This window comes from Nannobrachium achirus (assembly GCF_963921795.1).
Source record: "Nannobrachium achirus genome assembly, contig: SCAFFOLD_585, whole genome shotgun sequence".
Lineage (NCBI taxonomy): Eukaryota > Metazoa > Chordata > Actinopteri > Myctophiformes > Myctophidae > Nannobrachium > Nannobrachium achirus.
In genome coordinates this window covers 1-12,621 of record NW_027664596.1, presented here as the reverse complement: position 1 = coordinate 12,621, position 12,621 = coordinate 1, and the positions used below count along the sequence as shown (strand labels likewise).

Genomic DNA, 12,621 nt, shown 5'->3' with positions numbered 1-12,621 from the left:
GCAGAATATAATATACCAAGATGTTTATTTGTGAATGAAACTTTATGTGTTCTTCTGATGACAAATTGATTCAACTTTATATTTTTAAAGTTCCGATCACAGGGATCAGAAATCAGATATGCAATCTATGTTGAACTGTGTGCTCTGGAAAACCTGACGTCACCACCTGTGTTGCTGCAGTACAGGCTCACTGTCATGTTCACTATACGTCCATGACTGTTTATCTAAAGGTGAATAAAGATCCTTCATACAGTACAACTTGTGCATTCTCGCCTCCAAATAGCTTTGTTTTAAGAATATTAGCAGTGTGGCTGCTATGGCATTAGCATTTTTAGCATCAGCATTTCTAAAATTAGCATTTTTAGCATTTCCAAAATTAGCATTAGCATTTGTTAGCATTAGCATTTTTAACCATTAGCATTTTTAGCTTTAGCATTACCAGAAGTAGCGGTTAGCCTTAGCGGTTAGCTGTTGGGACTGTGGGACCACCCACCGAGTTTGAGACCAATAACGTGTTGGGAAGTGGAGTTATGGCTGTTTAAAGCCCAGCCAATAGGAAGACAGAGGGGGCGGGGATTATGCAATTACAGATCATTCCTATTGGCCGTCTAAGTACACACACCAAGTTTCAAAACGGTACCATGCTACAAACTGGAGTTATAGCTGTTTAAAGCTCAGCCAATAGGAACAGAGAAGGGGTGGGGCTTAGCAATTACAGCTCACCCCTATTGGCCATCTAAGTACACACAACAAGTTTCGAGACGGTACCATGTTGCAAACTGGAGTTATAGCTGATTAAAGCTCAGCCAATTGGAAGACAGGGGCGGGGCTTAAGTAATAAGTCCCTATTGGCCATTTAAGTCCAGGTTCCGGTTTCGAGAGGGTACCACGCTGCAAACTGGAGTTATGGCTGTTTAAAGCTCAGCCAATAGGAAGACAGAGGGGGTGGGGCTTCAGCAATTACAGTTCGTCACTATTGGCCGGAAAAAGTCCAACGTCGTGTGAGCGTTTTAAAGTTTAAATCATGTTGCTAGGCCAATGGATCAAGTAAGTATTCCCCCAAGTATTCCAAGTTTTTGGGCGGTGTTTTTTGCGAATTCACCATGGTAATGCGGATCGGCAAGAAAAGTAATAGCAACCAATTCCCGGCCGAGCCACACATCTTTAAGTCGATGGAAGCTTCCCCGACAGCGAATTCCAAAAAAGCAAAAAAGCGGCTGTTATAGGCTCTTTGTATCGAAGCAAGTATGGTTTATGTATATTTTATTAAGGGCAAATGTATATCTGCAAAAAGACTAAATAGTTGGGTATTAAATACAATGGAATCCGAAATGTAGTGGAGTAGAAGGAAAAATGCTTGGCACCTAGCTCTGGTCCATAGTGGAGTTCTCCCTAACGCTATGTTCCTCTATCTCCGCTCCGGCTTGGCAAAACCGGAAAGCCGTCTTGTCTGGTCAGAAAATTACAAAAACTGATTCGCCCCTCACCAAACCAAAGGTATCAGTGGACAGTTGAAAGCCTACTCTACTTAGTGGACGCAGTCTGAGCCCCCCACCACACGATTAAAATACATTTCTAGGGCGAAATGAAAAATATTCCAGCTATTCACCGCAAATGTTAGGTGTAAAGCTATCCACCTTAAAGTGAGAAAACAAGTGGAGGCCATCATAGTCAGTCATGGTGAAGTCCTATCACTGTGACTGACTGGTCTAGATCGACCAATCAGTGAACGGGGTGATGGGCCGATCTGTCTGATAGTAAAAAAAGAGAGATGTGTCGGGTTCGCGGTGGATAGCTCTTCACCGCGAGTAATTACGTAATGTTGTAGTTTTATGACTTAAAAAGACTACACCGCAGTGGATAGCCTACTATGATAGGGGCTTAAGAAGATAGCTGGTTTATTTTTGATTGCTACTGATTGTTTATTTGTCCTATGAAGTCCTTTAAAGGAAGCAAACAAACTGAATGGATCAACAACTCAACATTCACTGTGTTAAATGTTAAATGTTGACCTGACTGCAAAAGGCAGAGCCTCCCTTGATCTGTTTTTATTCAACGGTCTTTGTCGCCCCCATGTGGATGAAACTAAGTCTACAACTGAAAGTCGTCCCTCACAAACCCACCAGTGTCCCACTCTCAAACTCTAAGTCATTAACATTTAAAACATTATAACATTAAAACATTTAAACCCACCAGGGTACCACACTCAAACTCTAAGTTATTAACATTTAAAACAAAATGTATAACATTAAAACATTTAAACCCACCAGTGTCCCACTCTCAAACTCTAAGTCATTAACATTTAAAACATTATAACATTAAAACATTTAAACCCACCAGGGTACCACACTCAAACTCTAAGTTATTAACATTTAAAACAAAATGTATAACATTAAAACATTTAAACCCACCAGTGTACCACTCTCAAACTCTAAGTTATTAACATTTCTCACTCTACACAGCAAGTAGTCCGTAAAGGAAAGAGACCTTGCTACAACGCGTCATTGTGTTTAAAGCAATTTTCTAAAAACACACAAACATCAAAATGAAACCAGTATGGTGTTCCAAAACTCCCAAACAACTTGAATATCAGGGTTTTTGTCTCAGGGGTGACATTGCCCTTTAACTGTGTGACTGAGGCCTTGTGTCCGTCGACACTGTTTGTGTAAATTGTAGAACCTAAGCTAAAAAAAATAGCAGCTTTTTGTAGATCTGTTTTCGGAGAAAGATTTTTCATGGAATAAATCATTTGTATACATTTTAATTAGAAGTTTTCTCTCTTCATTTGTAGTCATTCGTTCAATGTTTGTCTACAGAGAGTTGAACTGTTTTTACTACAGATTCTCAGAGCTGTTTTATCACGTGGCACCAGCCAATCACTATCAATGAATGGGACTAGTGTCTTAAAATCTACTTTTATTCACAGTTAATCTGAACTAAATTGATACAATGTTTCTTTGTGGTTTAAGGAAGTATTGAAATGACTCAATCAAGTGCATTTTATAGATTTTATTTTCTAATGGTTCTTAACAGCAGGTCAAGACCTTTATATGGGATACAGTGAACACCATTCACCCAACAATTACTCCATGATCAACACAATATATCTATTAACATTCAATTATGCATTACTAACTTAATATATGTAGTAACATTGAATTATGCATTACTAACTTAATATATGTAGTAACATTGAATTATAAACCATCAACTTAATATATGTAGTAACATTGAATTATGCATTACCAACTTAATTATGTAGTCACATTGAATTATGCAATACTATCAACTTAATATATTGGATTATGCATTACTAACTTGATATAAGTAGTAACATTGAATTATGCATTACTAGCATTGAATTATGCATTGCTATCAACTTAATATGTCGTAACATTGAATTATAAACTATTAACGTAATATATGTAGTAGCGTTGAATTATCCATTGTTATCAACTTTATATTATGTAGTAACATTGAATTATGCATTACCATCAACTTAACATCTCTAGTAACATAATGTTATGAATTACTATGAACTTTATATCTGTAGTAACATTGTATCATTCATTACTATCAACTGGATATAATGTAGTAACATTGTGTCATTCATTGCTATCAACTGGATATAATGTAGTAACATTGTGTCATTCATTGCTATCAACTGGATATAATGTAGTAACATTGTGTCATTCATTGCTATCAACTGGATATAATGTAGTAACATTGTGTCATTCATTACTATCAACTGGATATAATGTGGTAACATTGTGTTATGCTTGCACTATCAAGGCTTTCTCACACCGTGTCATTTCTAAATGAAGGTGAACTTTAACCTGTCTTACAACCTGCTTACTGATCACTGATCACCCAATGGAGGTCTGGTTCTCATCATTAGTGAAGTCGTAATCAACACGATCATTAGACGTGGAGGTGGTGTAGTCATCGTAATTGTAATCGTATTCAACGTGATCACGTTTAATCCAGTCCACGAATCTGTGGACGTTGGCGTAGACACCAGGCTTGTTGCTCTTAGTGCAGGGTGGACCCCAGCTCACCAAACCAGCCAGGTAGTGAATTCCATCCTGTTCACACATCAGAGGACCACCTGAATCCCCCTGGAGAGACAACCAGTTGAATACATTATGTTCACACATCAGAGGACCCCCTGAATCCCCCTGTAGAGACAACCAGTTGAATACATTATGTTCACACATCAGAGGACCACCTGAATCCCCCTGTAGAGACAACCAGTTGAATACATTATGTTCACACATCAGAGGACCACCTGAATCCCCCTGGAGAGACAACCAGTTGAATACATTATGTTCACACATCAGGGGACCCCCTGAATCCCCCTGTAGAGACAACCAGTTGAATACATTATGTTCACACATCAGAGGACCCCCTGAATCCCCCTGGAGAGACAACCAGTTGAATACATTATGTTCACACATCAGGGGACCCCCTGAATCCCCCTGTAGAGACAACCAGTTGAATACATTATGTTCACACATCAGAGGACCCCCTGAATCCCCCTGTAGAGACAACCAGTTGAATACATTATGCTCACACATCAGAGGACCACCTGAATCCCCCTGTAGAGACAACCAGTTGAATACATTATGTTCACACATCAGAGGACCCCCTGAATCCCCCTGTAGAGACAACCAGTTGAATACATTATGTTCACACATCAGAGGACCACCTGAATCCCCCTGTAGAGACAACCAGTTGAATACATTATGTTCACACATCAGAGGACCCCCTGAATCCCCCTGTAGAGACAACCAGTTGAATACATTATGTTCACACATCAGAGGACCCCCTGAATCCCCCTGTAGAGACAACCAGTTGAATACATTATGTTCACACATCAGAGGACCCCCTGAATCCCCCTGTAGAGACAACCAGTTGAATACATTATGTTCACACATCAGAGGACCCCCTGAATCACCCTGTAGAGACAACCAGTTGAATACATTATGTTCACACATCAGAGGACCACCTGAATCCCCCTGTAGAGACAACCAGTTGAATACATTATGTTCACACATCAGAGGACCACCTGAATCCCCCTGGAGAGACAACCAGTTGAATACATTATGTTCACACATCAGAGGACCACCTGAATCCCCCTGGAGAGACAACCAGTTGAATACATTATGTTCACACATCAGAGGACCACCTGAATCCCCCTGTAGAGACAACCAGTAGAATACATTATGTTCACACATCAGAGGACCCCCTGAATCCCCCTGTAGAGACAACCAGTTGAATACATTATGTTCACACATCAGAGGACCCCCTGAATCCCCCTGTAAGACAACCAGTTGAATACAGACTTATTATGAAGACCTTAAGACAACCTGTATAGATAGATAGAATAGGTAGAATGCGAGGTAGCAGCGACTTGAGGGACTAAAATGTTGAGATTCTCTCTGGGAGTAAAAAGGATGAATAGGATCAGGAATGCATACATTAGAGGGACAGCGCATTGTTTTGGAGATAAAGCCAGAGAGCCCAGACTGAGATGGTTTGGACATGTGCAGAGGAGGGACAGTGAGATGGTTTGGACATGTACAGAGGAGGGATAGTGAGATGGTTTGGACATGTACAGAGGAGGGATAGTGAGATGGTTTGGACATGTACAGAGGAGGGACAGTGAGATGGTTTGGACATGTACAGAGGAGGGACAGTGAGATGGTTTGGACATGTACAGAGGAGGGACAGTGAGATGGTTTGGACATGTACAGAGGAGGGACAGTGAGATGGTTTGGACATGTACAGAGGAGGGACAGTGAGATGGTTTGGACATGTGCAGAGGAGGGACAGTGAAATGGTTTGGACATGTACAGAGGAGGATAGTCAGATGGTTTGGACATGTACAGAGGAGGGGCAGTGAGATGGTTTGGACATGTACAGAGGAGGGACAGTGAGATGGTTTGGACATGTACAGAGAAGGGACAGTGAGATGGTTTGGACATGTACAGAGGAGGACATGTACAGAGGAGGGACAGTGAGATGGTTTGGACATGTACAGAGATGGGACAGTGAGATGGTTTGGACATGTACAGAGGAGGGACAGTGAGATGGTTTGGACATGTACAGAGGAGGGGCAGTGAGATGGTTTGGACATGTACAGAGGAGGGGCAGTGAGATGGTTTGGACATGTACAGAGGAGGGGCAGTGAGATGGTTTGGACATGTACAGAGATGGGACAGTGAGATGGTTTGGACATGTACAGAGGAGGGACAGTGAGATGGTTTGGACATGTACAGAGGAGGGGCAGTGAGATGGTTTGGACATGTACAGAGGAGGGGCAGTGAGATGGTTTGGACATGTACAGAGGAGGGACAGTGAGATGGTTTGGACATGTACAGAGGAGGATAGTCAGATGGTTTGGACATGTACAGAGGAGGGGCAGTGAGATGGTTTGGACATGTAGAGAGGAGGGACAGTGAGATGGTTTGGACATGTACAGAGAAGGGACAGTGAGATGGTTTGGACATGTACAGAGGAGGACATGTACAGAGGGGGTGTTGCTCTCCATTCCGACATGTCGCCACTCCAAAATTGACTTCTTATTGTCGGAGTGGCGACACTTCCATAGAGGTTAAGTTTAGGGTAAGGGTTAGAGATAGGGTTAGTGTCGGAATGGAGACATGTCGGAAAGGAGACATGTCGGAGTGGCGGGGTGTAACCGTACAGAGGAGGGACAGTGAGATGGTTTGGACATGTACAGAGATGGGACAGTGAGATAGTTTGGACATGTACAGAGGAGGGACAGTGAGATGGTTTGGACATGTAGAGGAGGGGCAGTGAGATGGTTTGGACATGTACAGAGGAGGGGCAGTGAGATGGTTTGGACATGTACAGAGGAGGGACAGTGAGATGGTTTTGACATGTACAGAGAAGGGACAGTGAGATGGGTTGGACATGTACAGAGGAGGGACAGTGAGATGGTTTGGACATGTACAGAGGAGGGATAGTGAGATGGTTTGGACATGTACAGAGGAGGGACAGTGATATGGTTTGGACATGTACAGAGGAGGGATAGTGAGATGGTTTGGACATGTACAGAGGAGGAATAGTGAGATGGTTTGGGGACAGTGAGATGGTTGGACATGTACAGAGGAGGGACAGTGAGATGGTTTGGACATGTACAGAGGAGGAATAGTGAGATGGTTTGGGGACAGTGAGATGGTTGGACATGTACAGAGGAGGGACAGTGAGATGGTTTGGACATGTACAGAGGAGGGACAGTGAGATGGTTTGGACATGTACAGAGGAGGGACAGTGAGATGGTTTGGACATGTACAGAGGAGGATAGTGATGGGTAGAAGGATGCTGAGGTTGGAACTTCCAGGCAGGAGGTCTAGACTAGAGGAAGACCAAAGAGGAGATTTATGGATGTTGTGAAAGAGGACATGAAGTTAGTCTCTGTGAAAGAAGAGGAGGCAGAGGACAGGGTGAGATGGAGGCAGATGATTGGCTGTGGCGACCCCTGAAGGGAACAGACGAAAAGGAAAAGAAAGATTATAAGAAACCAGTAAGACTCCCTAATCGGGAGATAAGCGACCGTCAGGTCGCAGCGTGATTTTAGGGCAAAATGTGTAGGAGCAGTGTCCAAAAGCATTTTATGTGAGCTGCAGTGTAGGGGGTCCTCCACTGGGGGCGCCACCACTTTTGCATCCGTTCTGGAGCACCAGGAGTCGGTGGGCCCCGGGAATTCCCCGTGAGCAGCCCCGTTGGGGTGGTCATTTGGTCATTTTTGCACATTTGGTCATTTTTTACATCTGGGGGTCCCCGGAGCTCCGGGGGTCCTTGGAGGTTGTAGTTTGGCAGGCAAGGAGTGTGTCTGCAAAATCTGGCATGGATCGGGGCAACGGTTGCGGAGATATGAGCAGGGCAAAAGTGTGACATGTGACGTGTGACAGACAGACTGACTGACGGACGGACTGACGGACTGACGGACTCTTTGTGGAGGTTTTGATAGTAACGGTAGGCTACAGATAACCAACAATAAATACTACAGCTTGGTAGGCTACAGATAACCAACATACAATACTACAGCTTGGTAGGTACAAATAAACAGATTGCTAAAAATCGGCTACTGCAATCGGTAAATGTCAGCTTCATTTGCTGATACCGATATTGACCGATAACAGCAAATATCGGCAGATATATATGTGCATCCCTAGTTGCAAGCCAGTTCTGCTCTCATTGGGCCTCAGTCAGTCATATGACCATACTCCCCAGTCCTCACTGCCAGTAGAATGTATTGCACTTAACTCATTGAATGCCAGGCCAGAGTTTCCCAAGTTATTTCAGTACCCCCAGACTGCCACAGCCCAAGTTTCCCCGAGTTGGAAGCCATTTTGAAAAAAATAAATTGTTGTGTCAAATATGTTACATGTCCATTTTACGCGTGCACACATGCATGCACGTGCACATGCACGCACACACGCACACAAACACACACACACAAACACTCACTCCGCAGGCGTCGATGGCTCCTCCCTCCATGGATCCTGCACAGATCATGTTCAGATCCAGTCGGTCTTCATAGACAGCCGTGCAGCGTTGATTAGAGATCAAGGGAACCTTGCCTTCCAACAGTCTGTTTGAAAGTTTGTTATTCCCTGAACACAGAGAGGCAGAGGAGACAAAGAGAGGAAAACTTGACACATGCTGCCAGGGGCGGTTTTTATAAACTGGGGGCTCCCCACAAAGGTAGTAAAAGAGGTCCCCCCATGAGCGCGCGTGAAAAATAGGTATTATTAATTATTTTAATAACAATAAGGGAATATCAGTGAATAATAATACTTTAAATTTTATATTTTTACAATTTCTTTTTAATTATTATTTTTCAAAATTTAGATAAAATAATTTATTTTCTTAACATCATAAATTTTCAAGCCTAATATGTGTAATCTTTGAGTACAGTTTGGATATTGCACATATGTACAGGAAATTCATAGAGAGACAAGAGAGAGAGCTGATCACTTAACATTCCAATCAATCAACTCAATTGTTGCCAGCTGGTCTCTGTGTGAAATCTATTGACTCCAGTGAGCAGTTGGTCAATTCTTTAAAAAATCATAACTTTTGACAGGAATGGGCTAGAGACTTACTTTTTTTTCCTAAATGCTCAGAATAATGAGCCTAGGGGCTCTACACAGTTGTGTAGTCTGCATAGAGCAAATGCCCGCCCCTGCATGCTGCAAAATGTTACTTTAAAACCCATGTCATCTTATGCACTTGGTTTCCCGCTGCATGCGCAAAAGACCTGGTCAAGCTGCAGCGGGTGATACGCTCTGCGGAGAGGGTGATTGGCCGTCCCCTGCCCTCCCTCAAGTCCCTGCACGACTCCAGGGCGCTGAGGAGGGCAGGAAAAATCATGGCGGACCCCTCCCACCCTGGCCACGGCCTCCTCACCCTGCTTCCCTCTGGGAGAAGGATGCGGCATCTGGGGGCCAAGACAGAGCGCCACAAAAACAGCTTTTCCCCTCAGCCGCCAGGCTGCTCACTGACGCTGGTTTCCCTTCTTCCCTTGCCCCCTAGGGATACCAGAACTATGACTTTTGCACTACTGGACTGAACACTACTGCACTTTACTATAATATATTTATTTTATTTATTTTCTTGCACGGTGTTGTTTGTGTTGTTGGTTTCGTTTCATGTTATATGTGAAAAAAGGATGTTGAATGCACACTTGTTATGTTGTCAAAACAAATTCCTATGTGTTCTACACAATGGTGAATAAAGGAATCTGAATCTGCATGAAGACTGAAGAGTGTCCACCGCAGCTCTAGCCTGGTTCAGGCCGGTCCGGTGCATCTCAGGAACGGGACTTGAACATGTAGAAGGAATGTACTGGAGCAAACACAGACTGTTTAAGCCTTATTTATTGATTACAGGGTGCAGGAATGAGTGACAACGTTTCCATGTCAATACATCTTGGTCAGGTCATGACCTGACCAAGATGTATTGCCTGCACCCTGTAATCAATAAATAAGACTTAAACAGTCTGTGTTTGCTCCAGTACATTCCTTCTACATGTCATCTCATGTTTCCATTGGTAAAGGAATATATTGATTGACAGAATGGAGAGGAATAGATGAGCCAGGAACCTGTTTGTTTGTTACAGAATGTCATGTTCTGTGTCAGGCTCTGTGTCACATCCTGGGTCTCTGTCCTCCTACCTTTTCCCTGTCTCACCTTTTTTCTTTACTGGAACTATATCTGCACTAACTTTGACCTCTAAGGACCTTCCAGGGAGGGTGTTTTTCTGTGCGTCTTGCCGCATCACCCTTTCTTGTTTATTTATTTGTATTTTCTTTTGCTAGTTGTTTTTATCGCTCTGACCTTTGGACACTGCACTTAGCATTAGGTTGTGTTAGTAGTTTTTTTTTCTTCTTTTTTCTTTTTTTTCTTTTTTTTTCTGCTTGTGTTTGACATGATGTAGAGATACTTGTTGCACTAACTAGCATTGACTGTTATGGTCACTTTGATTTGGGCACTGTATTATATTGATAGTTGTGCTTTAAGACACTTTATGTATATATATTATTCATTCCCTTTCCTGTTGTACCTATCTATCTATCTATCTATCTATCTATCTATCTATCTATCTATTTATCTAGATATCAGATGGTAATGTGTAGATAAATACATACCAGTACGACCCCATCCAGAGACTAAACACTCCTTGCCATCAGAGAAGGGTTGCTTCGGCAGACAGGCAGTTTTAACATAGCGGGTTTCCATGGCACACAGAGGACCGTTGGTGACATTCAGCTGAAGTAAAGCTGAACCACAGAATGGAGCATTAACATATGAATGGATGGATGGATTTAAGTTAAGTATTTAGCATTATTTTTAACATGTTTTAAAAAAGCATCAACATGTAGGAATGTGTTATCACCAAATGAATGGTACACTCCCAGTGTATAAGAACCTATTCAGACCATCTACAGAGCATGCTCTATAACAGGGGTTCTCAAACTTTTTGGGCTTCAGTACCCCCTTTTCCTGACTGCTGAATTCAAGTACCCCCTTTAATCGACAACAACATTTTGATTCGAAAATACTGACATCAAAATCCAGTTTTATGTCAATATGTTGAAAATAAAAGTAAGTTGTCTGTTTTCTATTCACTAACAGTTGTACTTGTCAAAATTCATACTTAATTTGGTTTAAAGCTACGGAGGCTTACGGAGCAGCACGTTCACAAACATTTGTACCCAACAAGTACCCCCTGTAGTACCTCTGCGTACCCCTAGGGTTACAAGTACCCCCATTTGAGAAACACTGCTCTATAACACAGGAGTGTGTCCAATTTAAACAACATGTTACCACACTCAAAGGACCACAAAGACAATAAAAGAGAGATATGGATGAAATGTAACACCTGGCTTGACAGTTAATCTATGTCAACTCATGGCCTCACCAATGTCACTCCGAGCAGTGATGAGATGACCATCAGGGGTCTTTATTTGCCTGTAATCCGGGTGAACGATGGCTCTCAACACAGGGATGACCTGGTCAGAGTCTTCATTTCTCCTAAGGTACACTCCCCCCAAGACCACCTGCATGTCCATGGACCTGTGACTGAACAAACATTATGTTAAATTAAAGGACCTGTGACTGAACAAACATTATGTTAAATTGAGTTATCACTGAATGGCCCACGCTGCCATTTTCAGCCACCAGATGGTGCTGGTCGCTTTTTATTTTCTTCAAGTGGATATGGAATAAACCTTTTACTTTTGGACATTCCTCGTGTATTTGTTATCATTGTTTGCAGCTCAGTGTAAAGAGTTATTCTCAATCAACCACCACAAGGATAAAAGGTCACTACAGATTGTTCCATCCAGATCCTGTAGTGCTGAACGACACTCAAAGTCATTCTGGCTTCAGGAAATATTTGTCTAAAAGAATCCAGAGGCAGGATGTTTTCTCTCATCGTATTACCATAACATATGAAAACATGAATTCAGTGCAGCTTACATGCAGTGAGCAGCAGTGAGGACCCAACAGGACTGAATGAGGACGCCTCCACATTTATGGATGAAGGGTTCTGATGATCCAGTGGGTCTGCGCTGCAGGGACACCTGCCATGGATGATCCCCAGGACGAGACCCACTGCCTCCCACGATCCTGGTCGTATCACCAGGCTCAGGTCTGCCACACTGGGAGAACAGGTCTGGACAAGATGGAGACTTAACATGAGAGCTAGAGAGAGCAGGATCTGTCTGCAGGTATATAGCTAGCTAGTTAGCTAGCTAGCTAGCTAGATATCTAGATAGATAGATCTGTGTCACTGTTGAAGTCATTGTTTGTTACCTGAACAGGTCACCTCCAGTCTCTCCACAGAATTACCAGACTGCAGTGTTACACATTCCCTCAGTGTAGATCCAACGCAGGAAGATGTAATCCACCATACAGGTTGACGAGTAGAAACATGAGTCGGTTTTGTGTCAACAGCAGAGCCACAGCCCAGCTGTTTACACACTACAGATGATGAGTTCAGGTTCCAGTTAGACGTTAAATCAGCCGCAGGTCTCCAATCTCCCTGGTGTTTCACTTCCAGTGTACCAGCACAGCGACTGGTTC

General features: G+C 42.9%; 1 protein-coding gene across 1 annotated transcript; it reads right to left on the bottom strand.

Annotated features, from left to right (window-relative positions):
- Positions 1–3,049: 3,049 nt before the first annotated feature.
- Positions 3,050–12,615, bottom strand: LOC308280902 (hyaluronan-binding protein 2-like). The gene is made up of 6 exons (XM_080755209.1): positions 12,352–12,615; positions 12,016–12,211; positions 11,456–11,616; positions 10,683–10,814; positions 8,500–8,645; positions 3,050–4,118 (listed from the first exon to the last, which is right to left on the bottom strand). The coding sequence occupies exons 3-6, from the start codon at positions 11,604–11,606 to the stop codon at positions 3,867–3,869; spliced, it is 681 nt and encodes a 226-aa protein (XP_080611335.1). The 5' UTR covers positions 11,607–11,616; positions 12,016–12,211; positions 12,352–12,615; the 3' UTR covers positions 3,050–3,866.
- Positions 12,616–12,621: the final 6 nt, after the last annotated feature.